At 37.2% G+C, this 22,357-nt stretch overlaps 1 protein-coding gene across 1 annotated transcript; it reads left to right on the top strand.

Moving 5' to 3' along the window:
* Nucleotides 1–17,142: 17,142 nt before the first annotated feature.
* LOC149186095 (secreted RxLR effector protein 78-like) lies at nt 17,143–17,601 on the top strand. The gene has a single exon (XM_089409225.1). The coding sequence runs from the start codon at nt 17,143–17,145 to the stop codon at nt 17,599–17,601; it is 459 nt and encodes a 152-aa protein (XP_089265351.1).
* Nucleotides 17,602–22,357: the final 4,756 nt, after the last annotated feature.

Genomic DNA, 22,357 nt, shown 5'->3' with positions numbered 1-22,357 from the left:
GTTCCATCCTTCTTCTTAACGAAAAGCATCAGAGCTCCCCAAGGTGATACACTTGGGCGGATATATTTTTTATCAAGCAGTTCTTGTAGCTACACGTTTAATTCTATTAACTCTGGTATGCTCATGCGATAAAGATCTCGGGATACCAAGGTAGCTCTCGGAATCAACTCAATGGTGAAATCGATATCCCTCTCTGGAGGAAGTCCTGGGATTTCTTCAGGAAACACATTAGGAAAATTCTGCACCACGGGTATATTTTCTAAAGAAATGTAATTTTCTTTCGAATTAGCATATCCTACCTGCATTGCATAAATTTGACATCCTTTTCTGATACATTTTTCTAATTGAGAGGCTATTACTAGTCTTAGTTTCAATGGTCTTAGTATGCCCCAAATTTCCTGCCTCTTTCCCTCTTCATCCATATAGTTAATAGTTTTGGCTTTACAGTTAACAAGGGACCAATGTTTTTCCAACTAGTCCATGCCTATTAGGATATCATACGATCCTAGGGGTAACACATTCAAGTCCACCATGATACACTGACCAGCTAAATTTAGCAGGTAGTTGTTGACCTTGGCCAATACCCTTCTCTTTGCTCCCATGGCTAGTTGTACTGACCAAGGATTCTTAAACTTGACAGCTTGCAAGCATCATTGTTCTACTACTTTGGAACTAATATAACTCAAATTATCTCTTGGATCAATTAAAATAGATATAGTTTGGTCGAATATTTTACCTTCAAATTCTATCATGGTTGGTTGGTATTCTACCTGATGGTCTTCAAGGGCAACATTGATTTTAGGAATACTTCTTTCCACTTCTCCCACAGTTGATGCTTCTTGAATCTATGCAACCTGATTAGTTCCCTTACGGTATGGACAATTTTTGACGTAATGTGGTCCTCCACATCCCTAACACTGTACTAGAGGTCTAGCTGCTACTTCCACTTTAGTTCTGCCCGACTGCTCATTTGTCTTGGACTCACTTGGAAGTTTGAATCTGGGTTGATTTCTGTTCATATTCCTATTTTTTTGCCCTTTATGGGGTCCCTTGTTGACTATGGCCTTATTTCGATTGTTGTTAGAGGTAAACTTAATCCCCTTTTTGTCAACCCATCTCTTTCCCACATCTCCCTTTTTCCTGTTTTGTTGATAGCATAATTTATTTTTTCGTATAAATACGTCCATGGTTTTTCATGAACAGTGGAAGACTGCTGATAAATCATTGTACTTTCGCTTTTTCTTCCCATATGTAAGGAACATACCAAAGCAAGGACGTAACTTTTGCTATGAAATCATCCATAGACAACTGACCCAATCGAAGACCATGAAACTCTTTTTCCTTTTTGTCAGAAAATCTTTCAGTTAAATATTTCTCCTTAAAATACTTTTGAAATTTTTTGCAAGTTATGCTCTACTCATTTACTCCACGTACCATTTTTACTTCCTCCCACCATAGGGTGGCTTTTCCTTGCAGTTTAAAGATGGCCAGCGAGCCTTTAAATTATGGTTGTATTCATACAGCTAAAAATACTTATTCATATTGATAATCTAGGCTTCAGCTGCCTCTTCCTGCTCACCATCAAAGAGGGGAGATTTTATTTTCTAAAATTCTCCTTGTAATTCTATTTTCTGTCTTTTCTCTGTTTTGTGTTCAAATACATTATCAGATTCTTCCTCTTGATTTTCTTCGCCGCCTTCTGTTTCCAAATTCTCAATTTAAAATTCTTGTTCGCCAGCCATGTTTCCGTGCTCAGGATTAGGAATTTTTTGTCGTTGATTTTGTCTATCAGACTCACTCTTCGTGATCTTTTCCTACTCCTGCATCAGCCTATCATTATCTGCCCGTAATTGGGCCATCTCATCCTTTAGTTCTTGCACAGCTTCCAAGATTGCAGTATTGGTATTGCACGGCTCTTCCCCCAACTGTACCTATACCTCAGGATTGGCTTCTTGAAAAGATGTTGGTCATGTTCCTGTCATGAGTCTGTGTGGTGTAATTCTAGCCCTCCTCATGCTAGCTGCTTTTCTTTCCTTCTTTGTGCACATCACAAATGTTGTTATTCACTTATTTTCCAGAGGTCTCAGCTTTGTAACCTGAGTGCTCTAATACCACATGTCACACACCCATGTTTCACCATGTAAAAAAAAATATACTGAGAATTAGGATAGTAAAAACAAATGTTACTTCCAGTACTGAGAATATTCAAACTTGTCACGTTAACGGTAACATTAAAACATTATAATAAATCTTTGTGTATTTCACCTATAACCAAGTCATAACTTTAAAGGGTTCGATTCTCCAAAATTTCACCCATATATGACTAAGTTACTACTTCAACTTCGCACACAAATTAAAGCATCGTCCTTACTTACTGTACTCATGGTATTTATGTTTCACGATTCATCTATTAATTATTGCTTTAATTCTTACTTGGCGTTATGACGACCCTAGCCTCCGCAGTATTACATCTTTGGGTTCTTTGGGTGCTATACAGTTGGCCCTTTTGGCCTCAGGAGGTGCTCCCCATCCACGGTCACCTAGGGATGCATTGCATTGGACAGTGGAGAGTAATCTTTTTGTTTTATGCATTTTCCATTGCTTCATTGTCTTCGCATTTCCTCCTTCTTGGTTCAGTCGTTCTGCTTCAGGGAAAGGTGTTATCGCATTTGCACAAGTGAGTTCAAATAGTGGTTTCTCTGATAACCTTTATTGGCATAATTCCACGATTCTTAGGCTTTTTGTTGGTCTTTCTCCTCAGGTCATACCACCATCTCCAAGCGGGTTAGCTCCAACACAGACTTACCAACACTTTGGTTTGACTCTTTGCTATGAGAAGGGTATCCATACATTTTCATATCTAGGTAATGTTTATATGTTCAATGCAGGAGTTTGTAACTTGTTTTGATTATTTTATTTTAAAATAATTATTAGTTTATAACCCTATGCTATTATTGCCCAAGGAATCTGGAGGGTTTTGTCGTCATTCAACATTTGGAACGGATGCTAGAACCTAAGTACTCTGCTTGGCTTGCAGAGTCTGGTGGAGAATGGCCAAGTTTAACAGTCGGGTATTGAGCTTCGCCCAACTGCATTTCCATCTGGGTTTTAGCATAGTAGGGTTTTGGCTTCAAGAGTTTAAAATTCTTTTGCTGAAAACTGTTGGCTCAGCCTTGTATGTGATCTTTAGGCTTGTTCTCTAGCTTACATGAATTCTATTTTAAGTAAGAATTCACTGGTTTTCTATTTGCCCTAGGCATTTATGGCTGTAATAATTTTTGAATGGAAGCCCTCGATTGGCTGTTAGAACCCTGGTCCAGTCTTGGTCCTCACCTTTCTTTTGATATGGTTTCATGTTGGGCTATTGTTTTGATGAGAAGGCACGTTTTGCTTCATATGTGACAAGCCCTCTCGGGACAGTACAATGATTCATGTTAAATATTATCGAATTTTCCAAAATGACTTTACTCTCTGTGTATTATTATTGGCATGAGTTTTTATGGTTAATTTCTTAACTAGGGGTTTAAAATTCTGTTATACATATAACTCATAAATGCATGTAAATCGATGAGTATCTGAATATATGATAGCAGGATGTTCGAATGATTCTTGACTCTTTTTCTTGAAGTTGTAAATCATGTTTCCAATTTCACTTATTTAACCCCTTTTTCCTTTTGGCTAGTTCGAACATAATACAAGGTTTTCTATGTTATGTTAAAGTTTTGTATTCAGATACTCTGCTTGTAGCAGTTCTTATGCGCTTGGAATTTCTACCCCTTGTTCTATGAGAAACTAGTGACAGATTAGTTTGTTTTCACTTTTTGGAATAGAAATAAGCTTCCTATGTCAATTTCCTACTTCGAAATTTAAATAATTATTCTATAATTTCTGAATACATTGACCTGCATATATTTTTAATACAGAGTAATGATAACTATCTCTTTAATTTCTAGAGCAACTGCTCGTCTAAAAATCAGAAAGATTAATTCCTACTACCATATAGTAGACCTTCTACCTATACATCATGAGATTATATTTATCTAATTATTCGCTAACTTCCATTCATTAGTCCAATACTAGACCTTAGATTACTTGTTGCTTTTCCTCCCAACAATGAGACCAGCTAATCAACTTGTCTCCCCCCCAAGCTACTTCTCACATGCAGAATTTCCTCTTAAGACTACAGTCTTTTTGTAACAACTATCTGGTCCTAACCATACTTAGCTCCAAGAACCCGCCTGACATCTCAGCACAGTGTTCTCAATTTAATCTTCATTCCTATTCCTCTTTTATGATCTCAGGTACACTCACCCTCTTGATCTTTTTTTTCCTTGAGAATAAATCTCCAAGGAAATTAGTTAGGAATGGGTAACTACCAACCTAACTACCTGACATGTGAGAAAAATGTAACTGTCAGCATATTAACATTTTCACTTAATCACAATAAATAATTACATAAACTTATAATAGCAGTTTGTTTAGCTGCAATAATTCAAATATTTACAATTACCAGGGACATCACATTGAAAGTTATGGTGATTCACTCAAAACCCTAGACAATAAGAATCTTAAATTTTACTGTTAAAATATTTTATAATTTCTGTTAGATTTATTCATAATTCAGAAAAATAAAATTAAAATAAAAGTAAAAAATTAAAAGTTAAAATTAAAATAAAATAAAAATAAAAAATAAACCTTGTATAATAATAAATTTACTATAGATTTTACTACTAAAAGTTTTTACGATCTTTGTTCCTATTTAAATTTAATTAAAATTTAGAAGAAAAAAACAAAAACAAAAACAGAAGCAAAAACAAAAACAAAAAAATTCAATACTTACCTTAAATCCTTGTTTTTTCCTACAAAATTTCACATTAGGGTTTAACTTTCTCAACCACTTCACAATTAGGATTTTCCATTTAGGAATTTTAGATTTAATGGGTTTATGTACTTACTATATATAGAGTGTGACATATAAAGTAGAAGAATCACTTATTGAATTAGATCCAAACCTTATCGGGCCTCTCCGTTTTTCTTAAAAACGTCTATATATTGCGTGGTGCACCATCTATAACCTAATGCACTAGTGCTACCTGAGTAATACAAAGCACCGATAAATTATAACACTTTCTATTATATCTAGTTTTTTCATCATTGATCCTGGTGCAATATAACACACTGATGTGCATGTTCCTAATAGCATTGTTAAATCATTGTGGTGCATTGAGCCTTACAAATCACACTGTCAACCCTCTCTGGTTTTTAAAAAATGGCTATATAATTGCAATGCACCCTATGTAACATAACATACCAGGGCTACCTAAGTACTTCAATGCATAGGTATATTATAACACCTTTGATTATGTCCAGTATGTTCATTGTTGCTCCCAGTGTAATATAACTCACTGGCACACCTATCCCAAATAGCATTGTTAAATCAGTGTGGTGTGTTTAGCCTTACAAATCACACCATCCTAATTTAAAATTAATTTTAAAATTTAATTTTCCATGATGATGTTGAACAATTAAAATCCTAGTGTGTTTAATCTTATAAACGCACTGGTGTGTTTAATCTTATAAACACACTGGTACGTTTATTCAAATAAACGCATTGGTTACCAAATCTTTTTTGACTGAAAAATATTTGATTTATTTGTAAAATATATCTAATGGTTTCTGTATTTTATGGTACGGGTTCTGTATTGATAAAAAAATTCTCATAAGGTCTCAAGTAACAAAAAAAAGGATCGACACAATGACAGCACATCAAAAAAATTAGAGAAGGAAAGTTCTTTGTAAATTCTTTAAAAAATTAATATGTTTGAACTATATGTAAGTTTAACTAATATGTATTAGTTGGCGTGTGTCATGCAGAGCTGAAAAATTAACAAGACCGATAAGATATTATCTAATCTAAGTGCATAAGAGTGTAAAATCCTTATAGAAAAAATGTTGAATGATGAATCAGGTGAATGAAAAAATATTATTTAATATGAGTTTTTTTTTTAATTTCATTAATAATATTCTTAAGAATATTAGATAACATGTTTCAAAGAATCTATTAATTCATATATGTTTAATGTTGTACATGGAGCAACAACAAAGGAAAAGATCAATGCTTTTTAAGAAAAGAAAAATGATGGAACATGTAAATGACAATGAATTGGCCCTTATCTCATCTGGAGTGGTGTTGGAGGTTAATAAAAGGGGAGAGAAATTTTACAGAACTATGAGGGATCTAGTGGAACGAACATATAGACTTACTTTCCACTTACAATATAAAAATCAATGCAATGATTCTAAGAATGAAATTATATCTAAACTACAGGAAGTGTTTCCAGAGCAATGGTCAATGAGACATGTCATACTTGCAATAGAAAAACCATACAAAAACAAAAATGAATCATTAAAAAGGTAATATTCCTATTTGTATAAAATGGTTTTCTAGAATTATATGTATATATTACTACAAACCATTAATTTATTAATATCGATTTTGTTATATTTAGTTTTCATATATCATTATCAAAACAGTGTATTACTTTTATCAGGAGGATTATGAAAATCTCAAATGATCAACGCGTTTATATACGAAACATGCCAATAGGAATACCCAAAAAAGTGTATAAGGAGATGGTCAAAGAAACGGACATAATTGCATCACAAGAGGAGCTATTGCAACAACAACGTGCTTCAAATGTTTGTAATCATGATTGAATTTGTACATATAAAAAATTAATTTAGCATTAAATATTAATTTTCAAGTATTTTCTTGCAGAAAAGAAAAGAAGATGGAACTCATTCAACACATAAAACAGGATGACAAGGAAAAAAATGGTTGATTTCAAAGTTTATGAGTAATTGTTAATATTTCCTTACAACAACTCAAGATTTTCATTTTTGTATATTTTAAATTGTTTTACAACAACCATCCTTGAATGTCTTCAAATGGGTGCTAAAATACAAAGAAGATCCATTGGAAGAATTGATTGACATTAGGTTAAATAACAATTGTGAGTATATGTTGGCATATCAAAAATTAATTATGGAATTTTTAAGTATTGATATTGTTTGAGTTCTCTGAGTTTATAATTAATAGAACAAAAAAAACTTTTATATCAAATATATGATTTATTATGGGGTATAAAACTTGTAGGAAACAAAGTATGGAACTGTGCCAAGAGAAGAGTTGTTGAAAGAAGGCATGAGATTTGGTTTTGAAAGAATGTGTATAATTCACGGGTCACTTCTTGCTATGGTACATTATTTTTCGATTTACATTGATGTATATTATTATTTTAATTTTCATTATTCTCACCAATGTAGATACACTCATTACACTTTATTTTTATGGTTGCTGATGGAACAAGATCAAGAAGATGAAAATAATCGATGCAATAAACAGAACATTCCTCCAAATAACCCAAGTCATGGAAGTAACTCGAGCACTAACAACAGTTCCAATGAAGAATGGTGATATATTCCAATGTAAACTATTGTATTTGTTGAAATAATTGTCTATGAAAATCAGATATTTTGTTTAAAGCTTTGAAGGAGTGGATCAAGAAACCAGCTCCCAACCCCATCTCTCTTAGAGTCGCAGCAGTCCGGGCTTTGCACTCCCTACAAAATGACATGGAAAGCAAAAATATTAATGAAGATCTCTTGGACAAGGAAACAAAAGCGCAGAGAGCAGCCTACCAATCTTTTAGAAAAGAGGAAGAATACTGGAGATTAAAGTCTAGGAGCCTGTGGCTAAAAGCCGGGGACCGCAATACCTCTTTCTTCCATCGACAGTACAGGGCTAGACTGTCAAGGAATTGCATAGCAGAAATAAAGACTTCGACGGGCCAAATCTACAAGGGCTCTCAACAAGTCAAAGAAGCAGCAGAATTACACTTCCAAAATCTCTACAACCCGGATGCTCAAGGTGAAGAAGCGGATGAAGCAGATTTCCTCAACCACATCCCCTCCTTAATTGTTGGCATTATGATTCAAGTGTTGTCCTTGATGGCAACTCACTCAGAGGATGGTACAGGTGCTCAGAGGTTGGTACAGGTGATGGCAACTTAATCAGAAGACAGATCTCAGTACAGCATACCAAGGAAGCTCATACACGCCGTTTCGTTAAGCCCAAGTCGCGTGTACACGCAAGTTCGATTCATAAAAAGCGCGTGTATGTGGAAAGGTTCCTTTGGTCCATGGTGGTTAGTCCTTGGAAGTTGTGCCTATGATTTCGGACCATTGTGTCTCGACGGGCGTGTCGATCCCTAGTTTTGAAGTTGATGGTATTGTGTTACTATGGTTTTGGCTCTTGGTATTGGGTTAGGCCTAAGACTATATAAGGAGAAGAAGATCATTAGGCAAGATCATCTTTCGACAAGGCTTGAATATCTAAGAGAGAAAGAGATCTGATATGCAGGTTCTGGGTTGCTTGATCTAAGCCAAGGAGAGATCACATCGGTTGATGGAAGACTAGATCTAAGGATAGATCGGGATCTAATGGTTTGAAATGCACTATCATGATATGGTTGATTATGCGTATTTCTAGATCTGCATATTGTCGCAATGTTACGTTTTGGATCTAACTAATGTCTGGTACAGCTGCAAGTTGAGAAAGTTTATTTTTAGATCTGTACGCAGGTTGGCTTCGGTAAAAGAGCGTGTATACGCGGGTTTTGCTCATTGAAGTAGCGTATATCTTTTGAAGCTTGATTTTGGGTTTACAGTGGGGTCTGACTGTTATTGCAGAGTTCTGTAGTCTGCTCTGTGTTCTGGTAACTGGTGATTGACAGGGTTCAGTGGTTCAGTGATTCAAAGTTTGGTTGTTTTATGCTTCAATGATCTGTTGTGGAAATTGAATGATTTGTGGTCTTCAGATTGTAATGTTGTGCTTCAGGAATATCCAAGTCTGAAAATGTATGAAAAGTGATATCTGAAAGAAGGAAGATTGTAGGTCAGCACCTACGTACTAGTATCTTGGCTAGTACAAGAGCAAAGGGGGTTGGAGCTCCCTTCCAAGGAAGTTTGGAGAACGAGAGAAGGTTGAAGCCTTCTGCAGGTTGTAGCCTGCGTACTGGTATAAGGCTGCACCAGTACAAAAGATTGTAAACTGAAGTTTCATATTAAAGAAAGATAGAGACAACTTGCAGCAGGTGGTTTTCACCCACATTGGGTTTCCACCTTATATCTTGGTGTTCATGTGTGTGGCTTTTTATCTGTTCTGTTTTACTGCACATGTTTACTGTTAATGTGATGAATAATGTCCTGATGCACTTAATTGAAGAATAAGCTAACTAAATTGTGAGTTTTCTTCTATACGCTGTTTTACTTCGTCACAGTAGCGTGTACACGCTGGTTCACTTAACTGAAGTAGCGTATATGTTTCTGAGCATTTAAAAAGTTTGATTAATCTGATAATACTGATTCACCCCCCCTCTCAGTATTATTTCCAACAATTGGTATCAGAGCAGGTCCTTCAGAGAAGCTTGATCGCTTGAAGGAAGATCATTCATCATGAGCAACTACGAGAAAGAAGCATCAATCAGGCCACCGGTTTTTGATGGAACAAATTTCAATTATTGGAAGGTAAGAGTTACTGCATATCTTCAATCTCTTGGTACAGAAGTTTGGGACATTGTAGAAACAGGCTATGTTTTTCCTTCAGCTACTCCTACAGATCCAGCTGAGAAAAAGGCATATGAAACAAATGCAAAAGCAGTCAGTACTCTATTAGGAAGTATATCTCAAACAGAATTCATGAAGGTCATGCACTTCAAATCAGCAAAAGAGATATGGGACAAAATGATCACTAGCTATGAAGGAGATGAACAGGTAAAGCAAGCTAAACTTCAAACTCTCAGGATTCAATATGAGACCCTCAAGATGTATAATGATGAAAGTGTGGCTAATTATTTTCTTCGGGTAGATGAGATTGTTAATTGTATGAAAAATTTGGGTGAAGAAATAAAAGAGACTATAGTAGTTCAAAAGATTCTAAGATCATTATCCCCCAAGTTTGAATCTAAAGTATCTGCAATAGAAGAAAAGGAAAATCTCAAAGTTCTCACTATGTCTCAGCTACATGGAATTCTAACTGCTTATGAAATGAGAAAGGGAGGTCCATCAGACAGAAGGGAAGCTGCTTTTAAGGCATCAAGAAAAGAAGATTACTATGAAGCAAGCCATGTTCCAGAAGAAGAGGAAGAAGAATCAAATTTTGTCAGAAATCTTCAAAGGGGTGCTGGAAGGTTCAGAGGTAAGCTACCTTTCAAATGCTTTGCTTGTGGAAGAGTAGGTCATTATGCTGCAAAATGTCCTAATAAGGATAAAGGAAAAGAACCTGCTAGATGGAATAAGAAACAAAGTGCAAATAAGAAAAGCTACTACACCCATGAAGATAGTGATGGCTTATCAAACAGTGATGAAGATGAACAAGGTAATAAATATAAGCTATTAATGGCATTTGAAGATGATGATTATGAGGATGCTGTAGATGTGGATAATCTCTATAATGAAATTACTAGACTCAAGAGATGCATAGAAGAAAAGAGTGTGATCATTGATACTTTGCAATTTCAAATTGATGAAAAGGAAAAACATCTTGAAAAACTAGAAGGTGAAATTGTTGGTCTCAGAAAAGAAATTGAGAAAACAAAAACTATTAATCTTAAGTTTGTCAAAGGATCTGAAACTTTGGATGAGATTATCAATGTGCAGCGGTCTCCTCTAAACAAGACAGGTTTGGGCTATAATGGAGAAACCTCTCAAGCATCCACCTCAAAAAGTTATCTTGATGCAGCAAGAAGAAATGAGCAGAAGAACAATGAAGATAATCAGGTAAAGCAGGGACGAATTACAAACAGAAACTATCAGGGACAATCCTTCTTAAGGGTGAACAAAAGCTACAACCAACCACAGGTAAAATCTTCTCAGTTTGGCACAAGAATAGATGAAAATAGAAATTACAATCAGTTGGCTGGTAGATTCAATAACCGCAGAAGCTTCTTCAATGGACAATGCTTTTCTTGCCATAACTTTGGTCACAAAGCAGCTCAATGTGTTGCATATAAAACAATCATGACTAGGGAAGCTCAAAAACAAAGAAGTATGACAGGGATTACAAAGAGGACCTATAACAACTTTTCGGTTCTTGAAAATGAAGTTGAATGTTCTATTTGCAATAATTTTGGTCATAAAGAGTCTGAATGCAGGAGCAGGTTTCAGGAGAAAAAGGAACAAGCCACGAGCACCAAAAAATGGAGAATAAAAGAACCTCAGACAGAAAGATGTGGGATAGCGTTTTATGCAGAAGGACAGGAAAATCTATGGTACATTGACAGTGGATGTTCGAAACATATGACAGGTGATAAAGAAAAACTTGAATCTTATTCTACTTTAGAAAAGGGAAAGAAAGTTTCTTTTGGAAATGATACTCCTGCAACTATAAAAGGAAAAGGTATTGCTCCTTTGAAAGAAAAGGTCAAGGCTGGAAATGTTTTGTATGTTGATGGATTGAAGCATAATCTTCTAAGTGTCAGCCAGATGTGTGATCAAAAAACCGAGGTTATTTTCAGATCGAATGGATGTCTTGTTCGTGATCTTGATACAGGTAAAACAGTTCTCAAAGGCAAAAGAACTCCAAATAATCTGTACATATTTGAAGAAGGACAACAACAATGCTATCTTAGCAAGGATGAAGAGCACTGGTTATGGCATCGAAGGTTGGGACATCTAAGCTTCTCACAAATAAGGAAAGCATGCAAATATCAGGCAGTTCGCGATCTTCCAGATATCAAAATTCCAGACAACACCATATGCAAATCTTGTCAGTTTGGAAAGCAAACCAGAACTAACTTTCCAGAGAAGGAAGGATCAGCTAGCTTGCCTCTTGAGCTAGTCCATACAGATGTATGTGGTCCATTTAGGAAAAGGACACCTCGAGGAGAAGAATATCTGATATTATTCATTGATGATTTCTCAAGGTTTGTTTGGTTAGGGCTTATGAAGCACAAAGATGAAGCATTCGAAAAATTCAAATCCTTCAAAGCATTGGCTGAAAATGAATCAGGACACAAAATTAAGTGCCTCAGATCTGACAGAGGTGGGGAGTTCACATCAAATGAATTTTTCGATTTCTGCGATGAACATGGGATAAGAAGAGAATTCTCTACAGCTAGAACTCCTCAGCAAAATGGGGTTGTGGAAAGAATGAACAGAACTATCCAACAAATGGCTCGTGCTATGCTCGATGAATCAGGTACTCCTGCAACCTTCTGGGGTGAAGCTGCACATGCTGCTGTTATCATTCTTAACAAAACAAATGTCCGAGTAAACAGCACTCAAACACCTCATGAGCTTTGGAGTGGTAAAACTCCTTCCGTGAAGCATTTCAAAATCTTTGGGAGCAAATGTTATATTAAGAATACTGATGAGCAACTTGGCAAACTTGAACCTAGAGCAGATGAGGGCATTCTTCTTGGTTATTCTCCACATAGCAAAGCATACAAGTGCTACAATAAAAGACTTGGCAGAATTGTTGACAGTATTGATATAGTGGTTGATGAGAAGGGATATATTCCTAGGCAAGTTCATCATGAAGACATTGAAGAAGATGAAGGTTACTCTCAAAGGCGAAATGATGAAGAAGAAGAACCTCAAGAAGAAGAAGAATCTCAAGAAGAACCAGAGGAGCAGACAAGAATAGAAGAGAAGACTCCATCCAGATATGTCCAAAAGAATCATCCAGAAACTCAGATTGTGGGGCAGAAAGAAGCAGGAGTACAAACAAGAAGGACACTTGCAGAAGCTTCAAGCTACTTGGCTCTACTCTCCTCCATTGAACCACAAAATGTGAAAGAAGCATGCAAAGATGAATGTTGGGTCAAAGCAATGGATGAAGAACTTGAGCAAATCGAAAGGAACAACACTTGGGAATTAGTTCCTAGACCAAAAGATAAGAATGTAATAGGAACAAAATGGGTCTTCAAGAATAAGTTAAATGAAAATGGAGAAGTAATTAGAAACAAGGCCAGACTTGTTTGTAAAGGGTATGCACAGCAAGAAGGAATAGATTTTGAAGAGACCTTTGCTCCTGTGGCAAGACTAGAGGCCATCCGAATGTTCCTTGCTCTCTCAAGCTTTCAAAACTTCAAGGTATTTCAAATGGACGTGAAATCAGCCTTCCTGAATGGAGACTTAGAAGAAGAAGTATATATTGAGCAGCCAGATGGGTTCATTCTTGGAAATGATCCAAACCTTGTATGCAGATTGAAAAAGGCACTCTATGGGCTCAAACAAGCTCCAAGGGCTTGGTACTATCGGTTGGACAAATATCTTCACCAACAAGGCTTTTCAAAAGGATCAGCAGATAGCAATCTCTATATAAAAGTTGAAAATAACAAATTGCTAATTCTTGTTGTTTATGTAGATGATATTATTTTTGGCAGCAATGAAGAGACCATGAGTCAAAACTTTGCCTTGGTTATGCAGAAAGAATTCGAAATGTCACTTCTTGGAGAATTGACATATTTTCTTGGATTGCAAATCCAACAAAATGAAGGAGGTATCTTCTTGTCTCAAACCAAATACCTCAAGCAGATCTTGAAGAAGTATGGCATGGAAGAGTCAAAGCCAGTATGTACACCCATGGTTACAGGATGCAGCCTCAGTGCAAATGATGAATCAGCAGCAGTCCACCAACCCACTTATAGATCCATGATTGGGAGTTTGCTTTATTTGACAGGTACTCGACCAGATATTACACATGCAGTAGGAATGGTTGGAAGATTTCAAGCCAACCCAAAGGAAACTCATCTTCAGGCAGTCAAAAGAATCTTCAAATATCTTCAAGGGACCCAAAACTATGGCTTATGGTATCCTAGAAATACTGATCTCACTCTTCATGCTTACACAGATGCAGATTGGGCTGGAAGTGTGGATGATAGGAAAAGCACAAGTGGAGGTGCTTTCTTCATGGGTTCCAGATTAGTATCTTGGTTCAGCAAGAAACAAAGTTCGATTGCCTTATCTACAGCTGAAGCAGAATATGTGGCTGCAGCATCTTGTTGCACACAACTTCTTTGGATGATGCAGACCTTGCAGGACTTTCAAATCACTTGCACTCCACCTGTCTCTATCTTATGTGATAATACAAGTGCAATCAGCATTTCAAAGAATCCTGTCATGCACTCAAAGACCAAGCACATACCAATCAAGTACCATTTTCTTCGGGAACAAGTGCTTGAGCAGAAGGTCAAGTTGGAGTATGTTCCTTCTAAGGAGCAAGTTGCTGATATTCTCACAAAACCACTGCCCAGGGAAACTTTTGAATATCTCAGACAAAAGCTGGGAGTAGTTGATGCTTCATCCTGTTGTTGAAGTTTGTTTGTTCTACAGAAAAATTGGTATACGCAGGTTACGGAAGGGATATGTGCGTATACACGCGGTTTCATGCTGGGTAAGTCGCGTGTATGCTGGACGCTTGTTGCAGAAAGAATATCCGCGTACATACGCTGTTTTGTACAGGATAAAACGCGTATATGAAGTTCTGAACAGCAAGGGAAAACTCTGAAGTTCTGAACAGCAATAGGAATGTCAGAATTCTTCAGGCACAGTTTCAGGGAGTGCAACAGGCACAGGTTCAGGGGGAGCAGCTCAAAAGTCTCATAAAGCATTGTTGGCATTCAGATGTTTTGGTTGTTGGTTTCAGGAGAAGGAGCTCAGAAAGAAATTCTGGTTGCTGATCTAACAAGATGTTTATCAGATGCTGCTGGTGTCTTTCCTAAGTCTTGGTCTAGATCTGTTGTCTCTATGTCATGTATCTCTCTTGTCATATCTCTTTTATGGTATCAAGGTCATGTAACGGCCTTTGTTGGTTTCCCCACTATGCCTGGGATGAATGCTGTAATATAATTGGTTGTTTCTGTTATGTCCCCTCTTGGTAGGGAGTATGGATGTATGTATTGAGTCTTTTGGTGATAGGAAGGTCCCTTATGGTGTATAAGTCTTGGTTCTTGTTGAAGAACATCTTTTGCAGATCTGGCCTTCGGTCAGGGGGAGCACAAGTCAGCACAGCCAAACAGAGATATCAGCATGTCCTCAGGGGGAGCACAGCCCTTTGCCCTTGATGTCAAAGGGGGAGAGTGACTTGGTGTGATGGTTGCCATCAAGTCCAAAGGGGGAGATTGTTGGCATTATGATTCAAGTGTTGTCCTTGATGGCAACTCACTCAGAGGATGGTACAGGTGCTCAGAGGTTGGTACAGGTGATGGCAACTTAATCAGAAGACAGATCTCAGTACAGCATACCAAGGAAGCTCATACACGCCGTTTCGTTAAGCCCAAGTCGCGTGTACACGCAAGTTCGATTCATAAAAAGCGCGTGTATGTGGAAAGGTTCCTTTGGTCCATGGTGGTTAGTCCTTGGAAGTTGTGCCTATGATTTCGGACCATTGTGTCTCGACGGGCGTGTCGATCCCTAGTTTTGAAGTTGATGGTATTGTGTTACTATGGTTTTGGCTCTTGGTATTGGGTTAGGCCTAAGACTATATAAGGAGAAGAAGATCATTAGGCAAGATCATCTTTCGACAAGGCTTGAATATCTAAGAGAGAAAGAGATCTGATATGCAGGTTCTGGGTTGCTTGATCTAAGCCAAGGAGAGATCACATCGGTTGATGGAAGACTAGATCTAAGGATAGATCGGGATCTAATGGTTTGAAATGCACTATCATGATATGGTTGATTATGCGTATTTCTAGATCTGCATATTGTCGCAATGTTACGTTTTGGATCTAACTAATGTCTGGTACAGCTGCAAGTTGAGAAAGTTTATTTTTAGATCTGTACGCAGGTTGGCTTCGGTAAAAGAGCGTGTATACGCGGGTTTTGCTCATTGAAGTAGCGTATATCTTTTGAAGCTTGATTTTGGATTTACAGTGGGGTCTGACTGTTATTGCAGAGTTCTGTAGTCTGCTCTGTGTTCTGGTAACTGGTGATTGACAGGGTTCAGTGGTTCAGTGATTCAAAGTTTGGTTGTTTTATGCTTCAATGATCTGTTGTGGAAATTGAATGATTTGTGGTCTTCAGATTGTAATGTTGTGCTTCAGGAATATCCAAGTCTGAAAATGTATGAAAAGTGATATCTGAAAGAAGGAAGTTTGTAGGTCAGCACCTACGTACTAGTATCTTGGCTAGTACAAGAGCAAAGGGGGTTGGAACTCCCTTCCAAGGAAGTTTGGAGAACGAGAGAAGGTTGAAGCCTTCTGCAGGTTGTAGCCTGCGTACTGGTATAAGGCTGCACCAGTACAAAAGATTGTAAACTGAAGTTTCATATTAAAGAAAGATAGAGACAACTTGCAGCAGGTGGTTTTCACCCACATTGGGTTTCCACCTTATATCTTGGTGTTCATGTGTGTGGCTTTTTATCTGTTCTGTTTTACTGCACATGTTTACTGTTAATGTGATGAATAATGTCCTGATGCACTTAATTGAAGAATAAGCTAACTAAATTGTGAGTTTTCTTCCTATACGCTGTTTTACTTCGTCACAGTAGCGTGTACACGCTGGTTCACTTAACTGAAGTAGCGTATATGTTTCTGAGCATTTAAAAAGTTTGATTAATCAGATAATACTGATTCACCCCCCCTCTCAGTATTATTTCCAACATTAATCTCTCCGGAGGACAACTCAGATCTATGCAAACCTGTTTCAGAGGAAGAAATAATCAAAATTATCTGGTCTATGGACTCCGACAAGGCCCCCGGGCCGGACGGATTCACCATTCATTTCTACAAAGTATGCTGGGATATCATAAAATATGATCTGCAAAAGATGATAAGGGGATTCATGACAAAAGCTAAAGTAGGTGGTAGCACCAACTCAACCTACTTAGCTCTGATTCCCAAAGACTCTAACCCGGAAACCTTTGCCAGATTCAGACCAATTTCGTTATGCAATGCCTCCTATAAGATCTTGGCAAAGTTGTTAGCCAACAGAATAAAGCCCTTGCTTCCCAGAATTATCTCTAACTCCCAAGGAGGCTTCGTGGAAGGTAGACACATTCTGGACAACGTCATCCAAGTGCAGGAGACCATACACTCAAGCAAGCAGAGAAAAGAGAAAGGTATGCTCATAAAGTTAGATATGGCGAATGCGTTTGACAGAGTCAACAGAACATTCCTCAGCAAAGTTTTGCTCTCCTTTGGTTTTTCCACTCAGTTTGTTAACCTCTTAAAAGCCTGCATGAATAACCCATGGATAGCTCCCCTCATAAATGGCAGGCCTGCCAACTTCTTTAAAGCCAAGAGAGGCATCAGGCAGGGATGCCCGCTCTCCCCCTATCTTTACATCATATTGGCTGAAGCATTAAGTCGAAAACTTGAAGCTGAAAGACTGTCAGGATCCATTCCGGGCCTCAAACCCTCCAACAGAGTAAGTCCCCTGAATCACGCATTATTCGCAGATGACTCGATCCTGTTGGGGGGCGCCTCAACCAGAATAGCAAAGGCCTTCGACACGGTCATCAGGAACTATTGCAAAGTATCAGGAGCTTTGGCAAATGAAAGAAAGAGCGAAGTCTACAGCTGGAATACAGATCAATAGGAGAGCAATAATATAGCTAATACTCTCGGATTCAAAGGGCATTCCCAATGGGATAGAATCAGATATCTTGGGCTCCCCATAATCTCAGGAGTGAATAAGAGATCGCTATGGAGCGACATAATTTGCAAATTTAAAACCAAGATTTCGAAATGGGGAGGATACTGGTTGACAAAAGGAGGTAAGGTCATTTTAATTAAATCTCAGCTCTCTTCCTTAATTATTTACCAAGCAGCCTTTCTGCTCGCTCCCAGAAATGTCATGGATCAAATCTCCTCTTTCCTCAGAGATTTCCTTTGGCAAGGAGGCAGGGGCAATGATAAGAAACAACATCTTGTAAACTGGGAAACTGTCAAGAAGCCCATCGTTGAAGGAGGACTGCAAATTCGCGATCCTTCTCTGGTCAACCTCGCCTTAGGCAGCAAAATCCTGTGGAAAATGATCAAAGAACCAAGTCATCCTGTAAGTGCCATACTGCGGTCAAAGTATACAAATAAAATTGACTTGAGAAACCTCCATCTGGGTTACACAGCTAACAGCACGCTGTTGTGGAAACTCTGTCATAAGAGCTGCAAATTCTTCAAACGAAATGTCTACAGAATTCCAGGAAATGGCAAGCAAACTCGTCTTTGGCAGGATCGTATAATGGGGCAAAATCCTCTAAGCGAAAATGAGGAAATCGCTGACTTAAGGGACTGGCTAATTTCTGTTGGGAAGCTAAGTTTATTTGATATCTCCTCATGGGATCAGAGAGACGATTGGGCCGGTTGGGCAATCCCCGTTCCTCCTGCCCACCTGCAACTGCAAATGAACTCATTTCTGAAACTGATCGAAGACGCTACACCGATACATCGTTCAATGCAAGACCGGTGGGGCTGGGGCCAATCTGGAGAATATACAGCAACAGAAGGATACAAAGCACTTCAGACTTCGGGAAACAATAAGCACAGTGCCGCGTTCTGGAAAAACGTATGGGAGCCCTTAGCTCTCCCAAAAGTCAATTTTTTTTTCTGGACTCTGATTCATAATAAGATCTTAACCGGAGACAATCTTGCAAAAAGAAATTTCGCTGGCCCACACTGGTGCGCTCTTTGCAGATGCAACGCCGAGACAGCCCAACATCTCTTCATCGACTGCCAGTTCGCAAAGGAAGTATGGGAATTAACGCTCCAAGATTTACATATAAGCTCTCCCGCTCAGATATCTGTCCCAGATCTCTTCGCAGATTGGAGCCATCTCTACTCTCATCATATTCCTCAAAAATCGATTTGGTACAAAATCTGGAACGCCCTGCCCAAGTTTGTCTGTTGGAAGATTTGGTTGGCCCGTAATCAGAAGATCTTTAAAGACCTCCATCTCACTCCCTTGCAAGTAGCAGCTAAGGCCAGATCTCTTCTCCTAGAAGCGGTGCAGCAGCAGAACTATAAAGAGGACACATCACTCCAGCAGGTAGAGAAGAGGTGGCTTGGAAAGCTTGAATTTCAAAACAGAAAAAACCTCCTTTCTCCTCAAGCAGAGCCCCCAACCTGGAAAAAGAGAGACACAGATGAAACATTCCAGCACTGGTGGAGAGCACAAAACTCCCACACAATCTTCTTTGATGGGGCTTCCAAAGGAAACCCCAGCCCCTCGGGCGCCGGTGGGATCATCTATTCCCCTGAAGGGCTCTCTCGAGATACTTTCTATTGGGGTCTTGGCCTGAAGACTAACAATCAAGCAGAGCTGCTCAGCCTTCTTAAAGCATGTCAAATTGCCAGAGAAAAAGGGATCAGAGATATTCAGGTTTTTGGAGATTCGGAGATTCTCATAAAGAAGCTGAATGCTGGAGAGCTATTCAGAAATGCAGGTCTTAATAGATCTCTGGAAAGACTGAAAAGAGTGCTCTCCTCCTTTGCTTCCTACAAATTCTACCATATACTTAGAAGCTCAAACAGCGAAGCGGATTTGATGGCTAACAAAGGGAGTGCGCTGGATAAAGGGTTGTTGTTCATAAATGAGGACAGATTTGTAGAAATTCCTTGCTAAATGCTTAGATAGATCAGCTGATTTAGAAGTACAAGCATGATGTAAACAGGGCTGCTTTGGCAAAGCCCCACTCTTTTTCCCACTAAAAAAAAAAAAAAAAAAAAAAAAAAAAAAAAAAAAAAAATATCCGTTAAAGTTAAAAAAAAAAAAAATCAGATATTTTGTTTAATATAATCATGGACATAGTGTCCCAATTTAAAGACAAGGGGTTACCAATAACAATCTCATTTTGTATGACAAAGAGCATCTTATTGATATATAATAAAACACATTTTAATTTATTCTATTTTGTTATTCAATGTCGTTGTGAAATGTTACACCACTAATTAAATATATGGATGATTAAATATTATAATGAAGAGATGTGAAATATGATAATATAACAAATTAATCCAAACATCATATACAAATGCACTAATCAAATATTAATTTATATGAATATTGTTATAAGATATATGTTGATTTTTCAATGAATAACGAATTTTAAAAATTACAATAATTTCATTGTCACAAGTCGATGTCTCCAAAAAAGAGAAAATATCATACAAAAACATCGGTCCGTCTATAACATAAAAACACACCAGTGCTTTACTTCAAATAAAAAGCATCATGACGTCATCTTTTAGCATAACCAACGTCTTTTCATAAAACAATAGCACCAGAGCTTTCATGTCTTCAAGCACCAGTATTGTTTTTAATTAATGCCCCGGTGCACTATAACTCTTAACGCACCAGTGCTTTCATATTACTAATACCCCCCAGTTCTACAAAATATTATTTCCATTCCTGGTGCAATATTAAAATTAACAGCACTAGGCTGCCTATATAACAAACGCACCGATGCACCAGAACTACAATTATTTTTGCATGCCTTGGAGTCATTCCTTCATCAAAGAAAGTCTGAGGCTTTATTTATATAAGCACCGACGTGGTATATATTTCAAGGTTTGGTGCTCTTCAAGTTGAACGCACCTAGAATTTTTTTGTTGTAAGCACCAAGGTGGCATACATTTCAGGTTCCATTTATCTTTCTATTAAATGCATCAGTGCTTTTAATTATGTATGAATCCTGGTGTGTTTCTAGAAGTAGCACACTGGGGCTATTTGTTCCATAAAGCACACCGAAAAAAAAAACAAAAAACAAAAAAACAGAAAAAAAAAAAAAAAAAAAAAACAAAAACAAAAACAAACAAACAAACAAAAACAAAACAAAACAAAAAAAACAAAAAACAAAACAAAAAACAAAAAAAAAAAAACAGAAAACAAACAAAACAAAACAAACAAACAAACAAACAAAATAAAACAAAAACAACAACAACAAAAAAACAAAAAAAAAACAAACAAACAAACAAAAAAACAAAACAAAACAAAAAAACAAAGCAAAAAACAAAACAAAAACAAAAACAAACAAAACAAAAAACAAAACATCCGCTAAAAACTTTGTTCGCCCAGATTTTTTCAGTTGTGATGAAGTTTTGTTATAAGCTATACTAAAACATCTGTTCCCACAAACGGATCTTTTAATGGATGTTTTTTTGACAATTTTTGCCAATTTTATAACACTAAAAACCTTTCTTTAAGAATAATAGTAAATAATTTATGAATTCAAGGTTCAGCCCTGATGATGAACCACACTTGTTGGTTCGAAACGTGTCACCCAAAAATTTCTCTTATGTGATTTCTACCAAAAGACTTTGCTTAACTAAAAACCTTTGTTATAATCTCCGCTAGAAGGTCTTTTGCTTGTAGTGTGCTTTTTTTTGTTGTTGTTAAAATTCCACTCTTTGAAGTGCAAAAATGTAATCAAGTTAAAATGGAAAAAAAAGTCAGGTTAACACATAGGTTTTGGATTTGATGAAGTTATATTACTTGATTAGCGGTGATATTTGTAATATGTCAGTTGGGATGATGATTTGTCATTTTAGTTATTATGATCTGTAACCTAAGGAAAAGTAGGAAATTTGAGGGTGATTTTTATGAAATTGCAATATAGATCATTATCCCATGTGTAATATTTTTTATGTGAGTTAAATGAAATATATGATGACTTAGAATAAAAGGATTTGAGGACAGCAGGTTTTACCTTTTCCCTAGTTGTGTAAATATTACATGGCGTATCTTAAACTAGGAAACCCTATTGGGCCAAGAATAACTTAGGGCGATGAACCATATTTCATTCAAATTTTGTGGGTCTAACATAGTTGTGTGACCACGTCTCCGACGTCGAGGAGCTAATTGATATAACAATTGTGTCTAATAACGAACTCGTTGAAAGGGAAGGCATACCAAGCCCCTGGATGAAGGTCAGGATGTGGAGGAATCTGCCCATCAGAATGTAGATTATAATGTTTTAAGCAATTAGTTGTCATATGAAGGAATGAAAATAAATATATACGAAGGAATAATAATCTTATTGGTATGCAAGAGGAGATCCAAAAATTCATCTTGGGTGTCGATGTATATTGGGAAAATGTTATCAGATTGAAGCAGTGGGTCCTATTTGTCCGTTGAAAGTTTGCAAAATTCAATGACGCCTAGATGAAATCTTGGATTGATAAATGTTTGAATTCTATCATTGGATACCGACCAAAGTTTAGTGTGTTGGTAAAAGGTTGGTTTGGTTTCCATTTTTTAATGAAGGGGGATCTTTTTAAGATCGTAGCAATGCCTTGGGCATGTGATCGTGGATATTTATATCTTCAGAATTAGACATTTAGGTTTGATCCTATTACGA

This window comes from Pinus tabuliformis, chromosome 3_1 (genome assembly GCF_031772625.1).
Source record: "Pinus tabuliformis cultivar Carrire ecotype Pingquan chromosome 3_1, CPIR1, whole genome shotgun sequence".
NCBI lineage: Eukaryota > Viridiplantae > Streptophyta > Pinopsida > Pinales > Pinaceae > Pinus > Pinus tabuliformis.
This window is presented reverse-complemented; position numbering and strand designations above follow the sequence as displayed.